Below are 18,568 nucleotides of genomic sequence, written 5' to 3' on the forward strand. Positions count from 1 at the left end.
TACCAGCTGATACAAGGAAGCAGAAATACGTGATACAATGATCATTCTTGCTTGCAGCCTGAACATGGAGACTGAAAGTTGTGGGCTAAAATACCCTGTGCACATGTGTTTTTTCTCAGTTTTCATCTATGCCTTCTGAAATACAGTTGGTCTTGATGATCTTACAGTTATACTAAATTATTTTGAAAGATCTTTTCCAACCTAAATGGTTCTATGATCCCAAATACCTGTAGCAAAGCCACATGTGCGTGGGCATTAACTGCAAAGAGGCAAAGCAAATCCAGCACAGAAACATCTTGTACTTACCTCCTCCACAGGACTCTGAACATGCAGTAAAGCCCTCATATTCCCAGTCATAGAGCTCATCAAATTCCTGCAAGCTGCCATACAACAGCTCAGTTTCCTCCGGCATATATTCAGTTGCCTCCCCGCTGCAGGGACCGCTGTAACAGGCTCTCTGAGATACAGGTTTGGGACCTTCACATTCATCAATGGGCAAATCAGCCACAGACTGAGAGAAAGAGAGGAGCACTTGACATTTCACAAGCCGCACCTGGCTGCCCACTCCACAGGTGACACTACAGGTGGACCAAGCCTCCGGAATAAACCTGTGAGAGGAAGAGAGCAACACAAGTTATGTCCACAAACAGCCAGGCAAGCAAAAGCAGCACAGTCCTGTTCAGGCCAAGTTATGTTTAGTAAGAAACAAAAGTTTCACCTCATCATAGGGCTGTTATGAAATACATGTAAGCATGTTGACAGGTTGCTGACAACTCAACGGCAACAGTGGAAGGGCTCTCAAGTGAGCCAGTGAGACACCTATGTATAAGAAGGGTCTGAAGCATGATCCGGGAAATTACAGGCCTCTCAGCTTGACTTTGGTGCCCGGGAAGCCGATGGAGCAGCTCATCCTGAGTACCATCACACAACACATGAGGGACAACCAGATGGTCAGGCCCAGTCAGCATGGGTTTGTGAAAGGCAGGTCCTGCTTGACAAACCTCATCTCCTTCTGCGACAGGGTGACCTGCTTGTTGGATGAGGGAAAGGCTGTGGATGTTGTCTACCTTGACTTTAGCAAGTCCTTTGACACCATTTCCCACAGCATTCTCCTTCCTGGCAAAACTGGCTGCTCGTGGCTTGGATGGGCACACGCTTTGCTGGGGAAAAAAACTGTCTGGATGGCCGGGCCCAAAGAGTTGTGGTGAACGGAGCTAAATCCAGTTGGTGGCCGGTCACGAGTGGTGTCCCCCAGGGCTCGGTGTTGGGGCCACTCCTGTTTAACATCTTTATTGATGATCTAGACGAGGGGATCGAGTGCACCCTCAGTCAGTTTGCAGAGGACACCCAGCTGGGTGGGAGTGTTGATCTGCTCGAGGGCAGGGAGGCTCTGCAGAGAGACCTGGACAGGCTGGAGCCATGGGCTGAGGCCAGCTGGAGGAGTTTCAATAAGGCCAAATGCTGGGGACTGCCCTTGGGCCACAACAAACCCCAGCAGCGCTACAGGCTTGGGGAGGAGTGGCTGGAGAACTGCCAGTCAGAGAGGGACCTGGGGGTGTTGATTGACAGCCGGCTGAACAGGAGCCAGCTGTGTGCCCAGGGGGCCAAGAAGGCCAATGGCATCCTGGCTTGTGTCAGCAATAGCGTGGCCAGCAGGGACAGGGAAGGGATCTCACCCCTGTACTCGGCACTGGTGAGGCCGCACCTCGATTCCTGTTTTCAGTTTTGGGCACCTCACTAATCTATTTATAGTAAATATTAAATAATATAAAACTATATCAATATTAAATAATTTTATTACATTTTATTAAACAATATTAAATTTATTTATAGGAAATTGATATTTCCAAAATATCAATGCATAGATTTAAATACTAGTCACAAATTACATATTTACGTATATTATAAAAATTATGAATATATAACCACTGTGGAACAAGAAAAAGAACAGAGAAGAAAAAGAATTATAACCCTTGTATGGGCCACCTTTGATAAAAATAAAGATTAAATAGAGGAAGACACTAGGAAGGAGGCAAATGATGATGACAGAGATCTCAAGTATAGAAATAATGGAGAAACAGGGCAAACACTAGTAATAATTTCCTGTTTCTCAGAGTGGGAAAACTGTAAAGAATCAGTGAAAACACTGCACCAAGAATTTGCAAATGAGATGTATTCCTTATTTTACACAGTGCATAGTTCATTGTAGAACTCATCCCATGAGCTAAATACTGTCAAAAGGGCAAATACAGCACAAATGGGCCTACAGAAACTCCTGAAGACTGGTGAGTCAATAGACACAACAGTCCAAATGTATCATGAAGGTCAAGGAGAATACAGCCAGGAGGTAACTTTGATCTCTTTCTTGCACTATATCTTTCAGTATGTGAAACCAGTTCCTCTCTGAAACAGAAACCTGAGTGAAGGAGACCCTTTACTTGACCTAGTCTGGCAGTTCCAATGCACTTCTAGATGGAAAAATGTTGATTAGGAGAATGACCATGTTCTGAGAACTATTAATTGAAATTATTTCTATTGAACAGAAAAAGAAGGTAGGTAGGAAATAGAATCTGTATGTTGTTTTCAAAAAGACTACTACATAGCTTTCCATAAATTTTACCAGATTTGCCAAAATAGGAGAAAAAGGATAGAATTTTTCTTAATATGTCACAAGATCTAGTCAAGATAAATAATGATTAGGTCTCTTTTCAGGCTGCTCATTACTTGTGAGTTTGATCTAGAAATTATTACAACAATTGTATATTATTTGGGAATCAGAATATGTAATTTTTATGATTCTTGATTAAAAAAAAAAGAAAGGATTTAATGCAAACATAGGTTGGGGAGCGGCTGAGGAAACTCAAGTTGTTTATGTAGAGAAGAGGAGGCTGAGGGGAGATGTCATCGCCCCCTATGGCTACCAGAAGGGATGCTGCAGAGAGCTGGGGATGAGTCTCTTTAACCAAGTAACAGGCGATAGGACAAGAGGGAATGGCCTCAAGTTGCACCAGGTAAGGTTTAGACTGGATATTAGGAAGCATTTCTTTCCAGAAGGGGTTGTTGGGCGTTGGAATGGGCTGCCCAGGGAGGTGGTGGAGTCCCCATCCCTGGAGGTGTTTAAGAGTCGGGTTGACATAGCGCTGAGGGATCTGGTGTAGTTGGGAACTGTCAGGGCTAGGTGAATGGTTGGACTGGATGATCTTCAAGGTCTTTTCCAACCTAGATGATTCTGTGATTCTGTGAAGTATTCATGTAGAGTTTCTCCTTATATACAGAAAGACAGAAATTGAGAGCACCTGCCTTGATCCTAAAGTGTCTCAGTGCAAGGCATCCCAGTATGCATCATGATCTCACTAGGTACTTTTTTCTAGTATTCAACCTAGATCACCTTTGCCTTTGTTCATACCACAGTTACATCACTAGTAAGTATTGAACAGGTTACTGTTACCAGTTAGTTGCCGTATCGCAGGGAAAATAATTTCAGTCATTGTTCCTGTATTGCAGTAACCATTTTTAAGTCTTAATGTGGAGCCAAAAAAGTGATAAAGAACCCATCATTTCTTTAGCTGCTTTTTTTCCCTTAGCACATTGAATATCCCTACTCATTAAAACTACAGTTTTCCATTTCTATTCTGGATTTCTCTGGCTGTTGCTTGCCTCACTTAATTAGGAACCCTTACATGCTCCAAATTTTTGCAGCTGAAAATCCACACACACTTTAATAAAAGCACCTTGCAGCCATCATTACAGTAAGAAAACCAGACTGAATTCCTTTTTTTAAAAAAATTTTTTGTTTGTTTTCCTCAACAATGGAATAATTTCTCAATTTTTCCGTGTTGTCACTGCTTTTCAACATCAAAAAATCCCCCACCAACATAGTACTGGAAATTGGCCTAGCATTTTATTCAAAGTAACATCAAGTAGAAGGGTCACATTCAACTCCATATGACATCACTACTGTCTTGTTTAAGTGTAACACACCTTGTCTTGCTGAGCTCATGTTGATCTATGCTGATTCCCAAATCTTTGGGAAACAATGTTTCCAGGGTTTTCTGTGACCTATGTTATTTATGCTTAGATATCTGATGGTGGTATTAAAGCACTGCAGTAATGAATCCAGGTTACAGGGTCATTCAAATAGTTTTGTCTGATTGTCTTGTCTTCTCTATTGGTCATTCTGCCAAACTTTCTGCCATGGGCAAATTCTAGGACAGTGGTTGTAGATATACTTCAAAAACAGATGAGCAAGTAGTTGAATCTGGCACCTATCCCATAAATTCTCACGGAAAACAATCCCTGTGATAATGCTCGTCCATTAACTGTAAGTGCTTGGGATCTGTCAGCTCCTTCAAAATCAGCAAGTTGGGGTTTTTTCGTTGTTTTTTCTTTTTTTTTTGTGTGTGTGTGTTTGGTTTTTTTTGTTTGGTTGGTTGGTTGTTGTTGTTTTTGGGTTTGTTTGGGTTTTGTTTGTTTGTTTGTTTGTTTGTTTTACTGATACCTTGGAGTGCTAATCTAATGATCTGAAAGCTTTTTGAGATAGGGTCAACTGTCTGACAGAAATTTAGGTCTTTCAGCACTTAATCATATGCATTAGCTAAATTTATCAATAAATCAGAGTTTATGGGACGTATTTTTAATTAAAACATGGCTGTCACTGACAGTACTCATCTCCTTTTGGTCTTTAAATAGGCCACATCAGACTTAAGACAGCTTTGCACAGGGCTGAAGGCAATAAACATATCTGTCTCTTCTGTGGTCTAGGGATATAGGAAACTCATTTCTCACCTTGAGGATCCCATGAACAGTCTGATAGGAAGTAAAAGGAAATTTAGTTTTGTGATCAGCATCTTTGAAAGTATTTTTATGCATGTCTCTTTTTCACCCATCGCCTTTCTCTAGTTGACAAAAGGACTTTCCCTTCACTCTGGGGTTAAAAAAGGAATTCAAAACCAAGACAGGAACCTTCTGCCCTGTGAGCCTGTATGTACCTGGATCCCTAACTATAACAGCATACCCTTCTAGAGCAGAGAGTGTGCATCTCTTTATTTACTTTTTGTGGGCATTTATAACATCTTATTGTAAACCTGATATCCACCACTAGCTCTATATACAGGACAAAAGAGAAAGGAAAGAAATAGACTGTATACATTTTGGAGCATTTGAAACTGTTTATAATGCTAATACAAAGATTTCTTTCTGGAGTAAAGCCTTTGAGAAACTAATAATGCAAAGTGATTCCATTCCCTGCTCTGATACATTTTATCTTAAAAGAAAGATGGGTTTTGTTTCAAAGATGGTATCTTTCATTTTGAAAGGATTATAGTTTTTAACACTACAGGTGGGCCCCTCATCTTGTTTTCTCTAAGACTGCACAACTGTTATAATACTATTTTGATGCGGAAAATGTCCTGTCACAGATTAAACAGACCACGTCAGCCAATGAGATTTAGATATTTTCATTAGTTTAAATGTATAGCTTCTTGACCTGAAAAACTAAGAGGTAGAAATCCTAATCAGGTTACAAAATAAGGGAATTGGTCTTAATTAGAAGCTGTCTTTCTTCTGTTTTTTAACACTGTAAATTGTTGTGTAACTTTGCTTTGCTGAAGAGCTGCTGTGTTCAAAACCAAAATGGGTGATATTTTGGCAGGTATTAAAATTACTAATTTAGAAAAACAGAGATACTTCATATACTCGGAATGTTTACACATGATCCATATCACACATACAAACACAGGAACAAAAGAGAGAGGATACAAAAGGGAAGAATATTATGAAAGCCGACTGGATCCTTTTTGAAATGAGGCTTGATCTATAAATGCCACATAATATAATATATTATTTTACACTAGTCAGCAACTCATAAAGAAAACACTGGAATTCCTTCAGGAAGTTACATTTTAGTCAGCCTTCTAGGCCCAATTTCTACATTCTAAGTGTTAAATTTGGAAGTGTAATTTAATTCTAATATAACTGTTGGCCTCTAAAGATAGATTTCGTAGAATCAAAAAAGTTGAAAGCAGAAAAGTAAGGGGGGGAACTCAAGAAGATCCTGCAAACAAAATCTTGATATAGGACTTATCATTAGATACTGAACATTTATATAATGTAAAATATAAATATACAATTTTCCAACATCCTAAACCCAGAAAATTGCAAAGGCTTTCAAATATCTTTATGCGGTCACTAAGGATAAATGTTGCCAAATGGTGAGCACAAAACAAAAAATATGTGAATAATAAGTAATCAGTTCCATGAGTTTAAAGTTATTTGTTCCGCATATAGTGTACCATCTACTGCACAGCACTGTGCTTTTCTGTATGCTTACATCTGAGTCTTCTTTGAAACTGGAAGTAGTGGAACAGATTTACTGAGAAGTAGATTTTTAGAAAACAGGAAATGATGTAGGTGTTTCAGCTGTCATTGTATGTTTTTTAATTAAAACCCACTGTAATAATAGTTCCTATAATAACAACCCTAACAAGACAAAGGCAATAAACTAGTTCTACTAACGTGGCAGTAGTAGCTGTCAGCCAGAAACCAATTGTGCTAACAGATGTACAAATGAAAAAAAGGTGCCTCTTACCTCAGAGAGATTACACTATTTCATAGCTCTTAGCATACTTCTCCGTGATTAACATATTGTCATTGCATCGAAGATCATCTTCTATTATTGCTCTACACAGCAAACATGACAATGCTTCTTACCCAAAGGAAAAAGAGCAGTAAGTGTGTTCTGAGAGCTCTGATGTGTATTTTAAAGAGGACTCTTATGCTCCTATTTTAGAGAGATCACTATAAGGTGGAGAAGTGAAAGCTGGCAGGAGGGAAAATCATGACCTTACTTTGTTATGACTGACTTAACTGTGTCTGGTGCTACTCAACTGCTGGAGTGTTGACTACATTACATCACCCAGCTCTGGGATGGCTGAAATGTCCCTCTGCCTGTCACCCCCCTCAGAATGGGCATCTTTGTGAACAGCAGTGCTCTCAAGCTGGAAAAGGAAAAAAGGCTGGAATGAAAGGTGGAAAACTCTTTGAAGAAAACTGGGGGTTAAAATGAATGGTGCTTGTATACAAATGCCTATACTTGTTTCCTTGACCTGCGGGCACTTTTATGGTGATGGACCAGCACCTTCTCCCAGTATATGAACATGCTTGCAAAATAGTGAGTTCAGAATTTAAAAGAGGCATTGTATTTTTCAGTGGGTTTTTTTAGCTGTTGAGGTTTCACAATTTGCACACGATGATTGTGTTCAGCTGAAGGGACTGGTGTTGCACCATTTGTCATATGCAGATTAGCTTATGCTGGGCTGCATAATGTGTTCTAAGAATGGAAGAAAAGAAATGTAATGACAGTGAGATTGATGAATTTCTGCAGGAGTCATTCAGGTGTAATACTGAGCTGGTTTTGGCTCATTGCTTTTGTAGTGTACTACAGTCATTGAAAGTATATTTTAAGGAAATTTTAACATGACAGTAAAACCATCTTAGCGTGTTTGTATGTAAAGCACTTAGTACAAAATACTGGTCAAATTGTGAAATACAGAACAGTCAAGCCTTCAGTCTGCACATCCAATGGACCTGCAAGTACAAGCAAATTTCATTTGTCCACAGAATTTCATCCATACATGAACACTGGGTAGATACCACTTGCCCAGAACAATTTTTCATGGACTATTTGCATTTGTATATATTATTATTCCTGTTCACACTTGAGAACGCCCCTTTCAGACTACAGTGTGTCTAGTGTTTTTTAAAACCTTTCTCTCTTTAAATTATATGAAAGGAATGTATTTAAATATCCAACTTTTGTAGACTAAAATGTGCTATGCAGTGATCACTTGCATATAAAGGCAGCAAAAGTAATGTCAAAATTTAAGTTGAGAACAACGATTACAATGGGAGTAGTTGGGATAATGACATTTTTTCCTTCCAATTCTGGGCACAGCTAAGAACTGCTGTATATTCCCCTCCATACAGCAACATACATGTAACTAGGGAAGCCAGAAGAAGAGAACTACAAAGAGAGAGTCAATGATCAATAATGGGAGACCTTCTACAGCAGGTCACAGTGGGTTCAAGGTGAGACTCATGAAGAGCTCTGTCAAGTTTTGTCAAGATGTACATAGTCCAGAACACTTGATGTAAATAGTCACAGCCTCTTCTGTCTAGGACTTGGGTTCCTACCATACAAGTTATGAAGGGAAAAAAAAAAAAAAAGGTGTGTATACAGACTGATGTTCTTTGAGCTATGGAGAGAAACAGCTTACCTTCCTCACTGCTACTTTACTTAATTACATATGGTCCTTAATTTTTATTATTTAATGCTTTCTTTTTCATCCATTGTTGGGTAAATCCATGATTCAAAGTCTCAGGTTTTGAGAACTGCACATACCAGTAAGACTGAGTGTTTGAAGGCACAGACACCCATCTATTAAGGCATCTAAAATCAGATACTACTGGTGGAAAAAAAATGCTTGGTGGCTTGTTCAAAGGCTTAGAAATTTTCTGTGGTAGAACCGTGAACTGAAATCAGAATTCCAGACTCCTTGTCTTGAGCTGAAATGCAAACCTGTCATTTTTCTCCAGGGAAGGCCACCTTTCTATAGGTTTTAAGGTGTGGATAACACTACAGGATGCTCACACACAGCACTGTGTAGCTGCTGATGCTATTGTTCAGAGAAATGCAACAGATGTCACAGCTACAGCATCAATAAAGTCTTAGGGCTTCATCTGTAAGAGTAATGGCACCAAAGCCCGCTGCACAGGTCCAGTTCCAATCTGAGTGATTACAGTCTGTCCCTCTATAGTCTTCAGTTTAGTATGAATATGGTCTTTTTCTTCAGCTTGTGTCAAATCATTCTATACTCTTGGTGCTCTCCATAAATTCACCACTGCCCTTCTCCCCAGGGAAAAATAACTGCCTCTGACCTGGATAGATATTACACATAAATCTTAAGCAGTGGTGACTGTCTAAAGGGGATCCTTGAATGGACAGAAATCACTACCTAATTGTAGACTGTTGCACTGCTGATCTTCCCTATGGCTGACCACATATATAGTTTAATTTTTTTGCCATTAGATTTTAATATGGAGAAGTTTCCATAAATCTTCTTCCTCTTCAATGCATGACATGAAGTGGACAAGAAACAGCCTGGCAGTTGATAGTATCTGTGTATGTCCTCACTACATTTTTTGGCAATGCAATAATCATAACATGTTTTATTTTTAAAGTAAAACATTTGCAGGAAATTTTAAAATTACTTATTAACCTGTGAATCAGGTAGAAATATAATGATGGAAACTATTTAACAGAGAAAAGCAAAATAAAATAGCTTATGTGTCTTTGGAAACATAAATACTTAGTAAGGAAGAGATATTGGGTGACTCTGCCACACTGGCCTCTCTGTCCATATCGAGTTCCCTGAGGGCTTTGTCCCCCTCACTGATGCATGTCAGGAATTTCCTTTTGTTTTTACTGAACCAGCCCCATCACTATGATGGTGCCATCTGGCATCCAGATCTTATTGTTTGCCCTCTTTCCCCCCCTCCATCTTCTTTCTATGGTTAGCACCAGGATTATTTATGGAAGTATGTTAAAAGCTGGGTATGATGCTAACATACAAAAGCTTTTTTCAAGAGTTAGAGACAGAAATCTTAAATAACCTTGCACTGCCCATTAAACCAATCTCATTACACATAGAAAAAACCATGCTTTTTTAATCATGACTGCTGCTCTTTCTGACTCTGGCTGTCATGCTGTGCTGGTGTAATGAGCTCCAGTGTCCAGGTCAGACAGAAAGATACTGTGACTTCTCCCTCAGGTAACATATTTCTAAGGTTACTTCAGAGATGGACAGCAGTAAGAAAACAATATGTATGACAACAGAGGACAGTAAGGACTTCTTACCTTGAACTTTTGTCCTAACAAAGATTACAATACTTTCTTACCAGCCTAGAGTTTTTCATAGTAGTTCTGTGAGCAATTAATATTTTATTGACCACATCTAGGGGTGTAGCAGGTCAGACAACACAAACATAACTATCCCCTTTAGCCTTCAAACGGCTGAACAGATTATGATTAATTCTCTGAGCAGCAGAACCGATGAAGACCACTTTAACATGGATTTATATTTGAAGGCTGAGAGCCCAAGTGGTTTCTCTGGTATCTCCTAAGGACTGAACTCCTTTAGAAACCTTTGCTTCAACTGGGGAATGATAGGGTGTCAGTTTTCTACCAGGTCATTTAGTTCAGTGAAATGTGTGGAAAACATTACCACTGAATTTCCTGGTGACTATCAACCATATTTGACAGAGGGGTAAAATTCTCTGTGATGACTTTATACCTCTGTCAAATTCAGCTAATAGGAATAAATTCAGACATTACTGAGAGGAGAGGAAGGCAACTGACAGATAGACATATACAGACAAAATTAAACTGTAAGACTTGCTTCCTTTAGAAATTCCTAAAGAAATAAATAATAGAAGGCACTACACACAAATGCAATAAAACTGAGGCATCTACTGCTCTAGAAGCACATGTTCAAGAAGGATCACAAATTGCAAGTGGAAGGACAATGTAAAAAAAAAAAAATATCCAACTTTGTAACTCATAGTATGCAATTTCATTGCAAAAAACTATATTCAATAGAAAGTCACAAAAGAGCAATACAGGGATTCACAAATACAAGAACTCAATGCGTAGAAGAAATCTGCTGCAAGTTTTCAGCTTTAGCTTTCAAACTTCCACTAAAAAATAAACTTTGACAGGTACAATAGAATTGCTTATAGATGGGGTTTGCTTTCTCTGCCCGAAGAGCAGAGGAAAGAGTGACGGTGGTAAGGAAGAATGAATGGTCTGCTCGCTACAAAGAATGACCCTCTCCGTAGAGGAGAATGGGGGCAGTTACTTGGTGTAAGAAAGCTCAGAAAGATACTCATATGAAGTGTAGGAAAAGAATGAGTCCTTCCTGACATCTGCCCAAGTGTAGTCATGAAATTGGTAATTATTGCACCAGTACTGAGCAAGTCAGAAAATCACATAAGCATAGCTTGCCTGAAGAAAATTCCAGTACCCCAACTTCAGGCAAACATGCTCATGAACACACAATGTTGCCTTTTCAGCACCTGGCTTACCATGCCACTGGAGGCCTTCTGCTGTTCCTCCTGCTCTACAACTGCTCTCCCTCCCCTCTATGCTGCCCCTCTTCTGCCCATTGTTCCCCCGCTTGTTGAATGAAGGAGTGGGGTCTCAAACAAAACCCATCCTGGCTGCCCAGCTCAACTCCCACCCTCAAACCCTGATCAGCCAGCTCTGCTCTACTGAATCAAGAGAAAAGAAATGGCTTCCTCAGAGGAGGGGAAGCAAGCAATTGTTTTTTACAACCCCTGTTATGTTTTCTGAAAAAATTTACTGCAAAATAACACAGTACGACACACACACATAAGACAGTAAGAAACTGATGGACATGTTCTGGTTACTCAAATTCAGTCAGCAAAATACCTGTCCACATCATATGCTGTCTTATACCAGTTAGTGCCTGATCCAACGTTTAAAAACTCTTGACTGTTCCAACCCTCAAATTAGCATGCACCTATACTCCAGACTGATCATTCATCAGCCAAAATATGTGGATGATAGCCTGACTTCTGTCAGCACGGTGGGCCATGGAGTATTACATTGTGTCTCTGCACAGCTGCAGAAACACAGGCCAAAAGGTGCATTATTATGTAATACACCTTGCTTTTCTACTAGCTGGTGTATTAGAAATTCCTACAAAGCTGAATGAGGACAAGTGATGCTACAAAACTGGCATCAAAGTTGATTGTTGATTGTATCTTGGTGAGTTCAGAATGTTTTGTCTCCTTTTTTATGTTGACACATACAGCTTTTCAAACTAATAACCAGGACATAAAAGCAAATAACTATTTAAAGTTAGACATTAATGAAAAACATTATTAATAGTGAGGCACTGAAATCAGTTTTATGTGGAAATTCACCACTCAAGGTCACTGTCAACAGATTAGATATTCTGGAACAAGCAGACACAGCTGTTAAGAGTTTACAGACAGGGATTGCATAGGTGGCCTTTCCAGCACGTTTTCCAAGTTTTTGTTTGGTCTTTCTGTTTCATGCCTCATCACTAAAAATCATTTCAAACTACACACAAAGTATGGGTATCTCTGTGCTTTGGGAGGGTTTGTGTAAAGATCCTGACTTTGTGCCCCTTATTTGAGCTGTTAGTTAATGCATATAAAAATCTGTGCTTTAATTAATGTCATGATGATTTCTCATCAGCCTAAAATAAAGATCATACATGGTCCCAGAATTGTGCCTTGTGGGGAGAAAAATATGTACAAAATGTCACCCAGGGCAGAAAGAACCTCACCTGGACTGTGCCCCACTGTACGGGTATGCTAGTATCTCACTGCTATCATTGAAGTGTTGCATAAGATGGTGTAAAAAGATTAGGATGTCTTTGCAGAACAGGGCCTTTATTGCAGCAGAGCAGTGCACTATAAAGTAAAGGAGATGTCACAGCTGCACTTACAACATTTTAAAGTTCTTAAATCCCTTTCCATTTATATGTCTCAAGGTCTGGTTTAATATCACAAGTAATACACCCATAAGGTTTTCCAGAATATTTTATTAAAATACACATCATGAAAAGCCTCTTCATCTTTCCCTGCAGGTTATACTTATTATCTACAAATCCCTTCTTGTTAATATTTAAAGCTATATACACTCATATGTATATTATTATACTCTTTTTACAGTACTGTCAACATTGTTCACAAAATATATCCAAATATTTCTTAGTATAATAAATTGTTCCAGATATGATCACATATTGGTACAATTCCTTTAGATAAACTTCCTAATAATACATCTTTTTTAATGTATGCTTCCAGGGGTTATTTACTGTTTGATAAATGAGCATTTAGCTAAGTGGTTTAGTCTAGTCACAGGAAAAGTCACAAGAAAATAAACTGCGCTTACAAATGAAATATTAGTATGTTCATGAATATTGAATCTTCTAGACTTTGACCCTTAATGAATCAACCTACAAACTGTGGAAACAGTTAAACATCTCATTATATTACATACCCTAGCTTCTACAAAATATATATACACATGTTGGGATTCAAGAGGACTTTCTGCAAGAGAATGGCCATGTGAGCAACCCTGCGTGAGAACAAGACTGATAAGAGCCTCAGCCGAGCAAGAATGCGATAAGGACGTAACCCTGAATGAGGGGGGAGAAACTCGACGAGACAAACAACCCCCGGAAGGGGTTGGGACGGAAGAGGAAGTTACCCAAGGCAGGAAGCCTGGCACGGCTGATGTGTCACCTTTTATCCAATCATAAGAAGGTTTAAAGCGCGGGCTAAGTTAACTGTCCAATCTTGAGGACTTGCACTGCATGTTACTCATGAGTGTGGGAGAACATTATAAAAGGGCTTTCTTAGTGGTAATAAATGGGCATTGCTTGATCACATTGGTCGTGTGCGTGCTCAGCTCTCCCGCATACACATATAAATATATGTGTGTATATGTATGTATTTATGTGCGCATATGGCAGCTGGATTCAATTAATTTTTATTTTGAGGGCTTTATTATCTATGTCTCTTGCTCTATTTCAATGTTCCAGTTTCAAATTACTTCAATTCAGATTAATCACATCAAATCTGCAACTATATTGCATAGCGAACACTGGTTTTTAGTCTAATACACAGCTCCAGTTGCAATAAAAAACGCCGTGTGCTCACCCATAAGGAAGTGGATACTGACTAAAGCTGTGTACAGAGGTTACAATTATAGCATGCATTTATCGCAGTTCCAGAATAAAATATCCAAAACATAATCATAACAGGATTTTTAATTTCTCAGCCTCAGTTTATAGGTTTATATGGCACACCAGTTTTACTGCAGCTTCCTTTTCATTGCAATTTTATAGGGCTAAGGAAGATTAATTATCCAAAAATGACAATAAAATTCAATTCTGAATGAAGTTCTGAGGGTTTTTTTAAACCACTTAATTTTTCTAACTTCTTCTACAGTCCTTCTAACTTCTTTTACAGTCCTGCTAATGAAATGCAGAAACTGCTAAACTGTGTTTTCAATAGCACTATGTGAAGAACCTGGCTACATCAGGTCAGATTCATATAGTCAGATTTTCTTACTGATGTATTAAAAAGGCAGGTATCAATCCTAAGTAGAAGTGTTCTTTTCCAACTTTTTATTGTAATATTTTATCCTTCAACATTATGTGTAGCTATTTCATACCTTCCACCTCTTTTTAACTCACTGGAAATTTTTTCACAAAACAAAAGACAAATGAAAAAACAAAAAGTTACATTTAAGAGACATCATGAGTTAAAACTGTGTATTTAGAAGGACAATATACAGTTGCCATAATTTCATACATGTCCATCTATGTATGTAGGCCAACCTGCCATCTGAGAGGGTCTGCAGCAGAAGGAGAAGCTACTAATGGGGTACAAGGTGTTGACTGAGATCCATCTTGCAAAGGTGGATGGACAAAGACCAGGAAGTGGCTAGCAAAGCAGGGAGGGGAAAATCCCCTGAAATGATGAGATAGGTGTTGATAAGGCAATACAAACCACAAGGCTGAGGTTTCTAGTTTATTTTCTGCTAAAGTTAATTCATTTTATTTGCTGCTACGACAGACTTCCTGGGGGGAGAGGCAAGGAACAATCATGATTGGCTGCCCTGTATTTTACCTCTTACTTCACACAGGTATTGTGAGACTAAACAAACGTGCTGATCTGCAGAGATACAATGACAGTGGGGAACATATAGACATGGGGAACCATGTAGACAGACAGACTCTCACTATAGTATTATTGTAAATGGCATTAAATAAAACATGTACATATTTGCTCCAATTAAATCTGCATTTGCCCCTTGAATTCTGTCTCTTCATACCTAAATGTGACACAGCCTTAAGTCCATTGATTTCCACAGTGTTGGGTGTAGCCTTCACACTTTAATGAAAGCCAAATACAATTTCAAGAGACTGTTAGTTCAGTGCAAGCCCCAGATCCCCACATCATGAGAACCTGTTGCAAGCAAATTTTTAAGACTTACGATGGTTCTTCAGACACCACTGCTCCTTCCTCCAGCTCTTGAGCCTGCTTAAACCATGGTAACTTCGCTTCTATGGGAAGTTTCTCTATGGAACAAACACAAGCATGTGAAAATAGGAAGCATGCAGTAATCCTGCTACATGTGCCAGCCTCCCCTCTCTTGCTGAGCATGCCTGTGATGCACATGTGCCTTCATCCACATGGAGGGTGAGAAAAAAGAAGAAAGAGAGAGAAAGGAGAGCAGGAGAGAGAGAGAAAAACTTCTCTGTCACATGGACCATAATGCTTACAAGGTTATATGGCCAGATAGTTCACTGTTGCAGCTAGAAGGGCTATGGTGTTCTAAAGCCACAAAGGCAAATTAAACCACTTTTCAGACTATGCAACTGGCTTTAAAAGCAGGCACTTTGGAAAATATTTTTTGGAGGGAGTCTTGCAAGTCTAACCAGTCTCCACTGGCACTGCAAAAGCAAAATGTATAAATTCCCTGTTTCACCCTTAAATTGTAGAACTTCAGAAGACACATTAAGCTTGGTTTTGATAGATTACAAAAAGGAAGAAAACCCTGATCTGATAAGTGATACCACAGGAAAACAGAGAAATTGTAATAAAATGGCTCAGCTATACTTTTCAACTTTAAGTTTATCAGTTCATCAGCTATGTGGATTTAAAAAAACGAGCTTGATACGTTTTCTGTCATTTCTGATGGAAAACAGTAGAGCTGCTTTTTTTCCTCTCCAGGATGTGCTCACATCATAATTTGCTGCTCTGCTCTGGGGAGCGCAGGGCTGTGCCGCTTCATGAGCCAAACTCCCCTTTCATGCAGTGTTGAAGTGGAGTATTTTAGCTGAAGGCTGTGGAGCTGTTTTAGCTCTACAAGGGTATAAAGCAAGAGCAAATTTGGCACGATAATTTGAGAAGGAGCTCTGCATTTCAACAAAATGTCTGGACTAGGATTGGAGGAAAAAAACCAAACAAATAAAAGTGAGTGAGACTCAAACCACTGAGGAGAACTAGGGCCAGCCCTATTGCCACTCACACATCAACTAAGCCTTTTAGATTTATATAATGCATGGATTTGTACTTGCCAGTGGGAGCAGATGAATGTCATTCAGAATAGTTGGGAAATTTTCTGTGACACTGTTGTGCACAACAGTGAACCTTTCACACAAACATGAAATTTTCTGTCAGTTGTATCATAGAGGAACAACAACTTACAACTTGATTTCACAGCTACCGCAACTTTAGTCAACCAAATTTTCTTGAAACAGGTTATCAACTGAGGAAAAAATCGACAGTAATTGAGTTACTATGCCTCTCTCTTAGAAATAGCTCTCCACACTCTTGCTCTTAACATACTTATTAGTGTAATTTAAGGATGAATATTTGCCAACACAGCTCTTAGTTTAATCTATATTTTACTGCATTTGTGATCCAAAAGATGTAGGAGGTATTTCTATTTGCATGTTCTCCATCTTGTTTTATGCATTTTGGAAAGCTAGATCTTACTTCTGTGCTTTTTTGCTTGGATGCAGGTGCTTGTAAAAAGCAAAAGCTCTTAAGGTACCTTTGCCTGTTATGTGACTTTTAAAATAATTTTATTCTTTAGAGATGTAGTTAATTATCATCTACACACTAAAATTTGTTAGGGGATGAGAAATGCTGATGTAGAGTGTGCTTTGATGTACAGTGTGCTTTGAAAACAGTTCCAGTAAAACCCCTAAATCCTATATTATAGAGAAAGTTGTATTAGATGAATACTTCTTTATTAAAACTGAAAATCATTATTTAATCCAGGGATATCCTATTTTTTCCTATTACTGGCATAAAATAAAGTGCCTCAGTGCTTGAATAAACTAAAATGAAATGTATTACATGAACTATTTGTATTCTATATCTGCTTAGCACAGTGTGTTAAAGGGAGAGGGAATTCCACACATTTTGTCTTGCTGCTTCAGTCAGATAGGAAGATTACTCTTCTGCTTGATGTTAATCCAGCTCTGGAAGGAAAAAGCAGGCTAAGATTAAAACATTCAATAGAGAAGAGGGACTTTGCTATCCCTACAGCTCTAAATTTCTAACTCTAGATTTGTGAAATAAAAAGGACAAACTTCCAGCACATAAATAGAATAACTTGGATTGGATGAAATCTCTGGATATCATTTGATTCAATTCTCTTCTGAAAGCATCGTTCAGTCTTCAGGTACATGGGTCTTCAAACATTACCACTTGCATTATGGAGGGAGAACTGTGGGGGTGTTGCAGAATCAACATGTGTAGTAAAATTAAACCCAACCAAAGCAGTATGCTTTGTGCAGGATTTCACATCCCATGGATAAAAATGGAAGAAAGATGTAACTGCCTACAATCAGAAATTAATATGTATGTACTGCAAAGAGCAGTGTAAGAGTTTATCCAGGGTAAAGGTGCCACTCTGTTGCAAGAATGTCTTTCCAGCAACGATTAATTTACTTTGTTCCCAGACAAGTCCCACTGGAAGAGATTTCTTGACAGATGCAGATAAGCAGAGCTTTCCTAGATGGTCTTGCCCCCTTCTGAGGTTCCCTAGGCAGAAGTCAGCTGTGGGTGGTTTGCAACACCTGATATTTTGGTCTCTTGCTGCATTTTATTTACATTGTATGCTGCAGACAGACAAGATTTTGCTTTACCTGTGCTTTGAACACCATAAATTGTATGACCCCATAAAAGCAGCTGACTGATAAAGCCCAAACCCACTGAACCTCTATGAAGCCCAGAGTCATGCTAACACAGTTAGAGAGCCTATTTTTTCATCTTGGAAGGTGGATGGAGTGAGCTCATGACAGCCAGCAAAATACAGCGCAAACATACCCAGTGCTCCCAAGAGGCCCTGTGTCAGGGTTTCATCACTCTGGTAGCTGCCAGGCACAGTGAATTCTCATGGTCCAGATAAACTGGAATCTTGAAACTTGGCAAGTATACTTATCATTGCCACTGAGTGTAGAAATTAAAATTCCAAATTTCGTTGTTCCATCTTGGACCAGCAGGAGGTCACAGGTCACTATTATTTCACAGGGCTTCGTAAGTGCTCTTAATATGTATCAGGATAGCAGTTTATTTCTCAAAAGAAATTGACTTCTTCTTATGATGGGGTTTAAGTCTCCAGTTTAGGGAAATTAAATTCATCTGTATTACTGTAGCCCCAAAGCTTCCATAAGTTTATGTCAGCATACAGACACAAAGGTTGTATCGATAGAAATGTATAAATGCACAAACACATGCATGCTCATATACCTGTGAAAAGTCAAATAACTGTATCTGCTGCACCCAGCTACTGCCCACTAATCCAATACTGTCTCCAGGACTTTTTCTAATATTCCCACCCGTAGAACCTCCAAACAGATGCAGAAATGTTTTCTCATTTCACTTCAGCCACAACAACCCCCAGCAGCGCTACAGGCTTGGGGAGGAGTGG

General features: G+C 39.1%; 1 protein-coding gene across 4 annotated transcripts in view; it reads right to left on the bottom strand.

Moving 5' to 3' along the window:
• ADAMTSL1 (ADAMTS like 1) overlaps window positions 1-18,568 on the bottom strand; it is a 503,340-nt gene that overhangs the window by 92,504 nt on the left and 392,268 nt on the right. For 3 of the 4 annotated variants that reach the window (XM_074931327.1, XM_074931329.1, XM_074931328.1), the window contains 2 exons: window positions 15,116-15,200; window positions 307-608 (listed from right to left, as the gene is read on the bottom strand). In XM_074931327.1, the coding sequence (XP_074787428.1) occupies window positions 307-608; window positions 15,116-15,200 (387 nt within the window). Of the gene's footprint in view, window positions 1-306; window positions 609-14,908; window positions 15,201-18,568 lie in introns of those variants that run through there. The other variant, XM_074931330.1, reaches the window with a different exon arrangement.

Source organism: Athene noctua, chromosome Z, assembly GCF_965140245.1.
Source record: "Athene noctua chromosome Z, bAthNoc1.hap1.1, whole genome shotgun sequence".
Lineage (NCBI taxonomy): Eukaryota > Metazoa > Chordata > Aves > Strigiformes > Strigidae > Athene > Athene noctua.